The sequence below is a fragment of the Fulmarus glacialis genome, unplaced genomic scaffold (assembly GCF_000690835.1).
Source record: "Fulmarus glacialis isolate BGI_N327 unplaced genomic scaffold, ASM69083v1 scaffold31647, whole genome shotgun sequence".
NCBI classification, from domain to species: Eukaryota; Metazoa; Chordata; class Aves; order Procellariiformes; family Procellariidae; genus Fulmarus; species Fulmarus glacialis.
In genome coordinates this window covers 1-209 of record NW_009223077.1, presented here as the reverse complement: position 1 = coordinate 209, position 209 = coordinate 1, and the positions used below count along the sequence as shown (strand labels likewise).

At 63.6% G+C, this 209-nt stretch overlaps 1 protein-coding gene across 1 annotated transcript in view; it reads left to right on the top strand.

Moving 5' to 3' along the window:
• LOC104079601 (leucine-rich repeat-containing protein 3-like) overlaps window positions 1-206 on the top strand; it is a gene marked incomplete at both ends in the record, with an annotated part of 584 nt that extends 378 nt beyond the window's left edge. The window contains one exon of the mRNA XM_009581687.1: window positions 14-206. Within this exon, the coding sequence (XP_009579982.1) occupies window positions 14-206 (193 nt within the window). The remainder of the gene's footprint in view (window positions 1-13) is intronic.
• Between the last annotated feature and the right edge of the window lie 3 nt (window positions 207-209).

Here is a 209-nt window from a genome sequence, read left to right as displayed (position 1 = left end):
TCTGGCGCCGCAGTGATGGTGTCCGCACGGTGGCCCTGGCGGCCGGCTCCTCGGGCGGCATCGTGTGCGACTCCTCCGCGCAGGAGGAGCACGTCGGCAAAGCTTTCCTGCAGGTGATCGCCGACACGGACTTCTGCAACGTGTACAAAAAGACCACGGACATTGCCATGCTGGTCACCATGTTCGGCTGGTTCGCCATGGTGATCTCC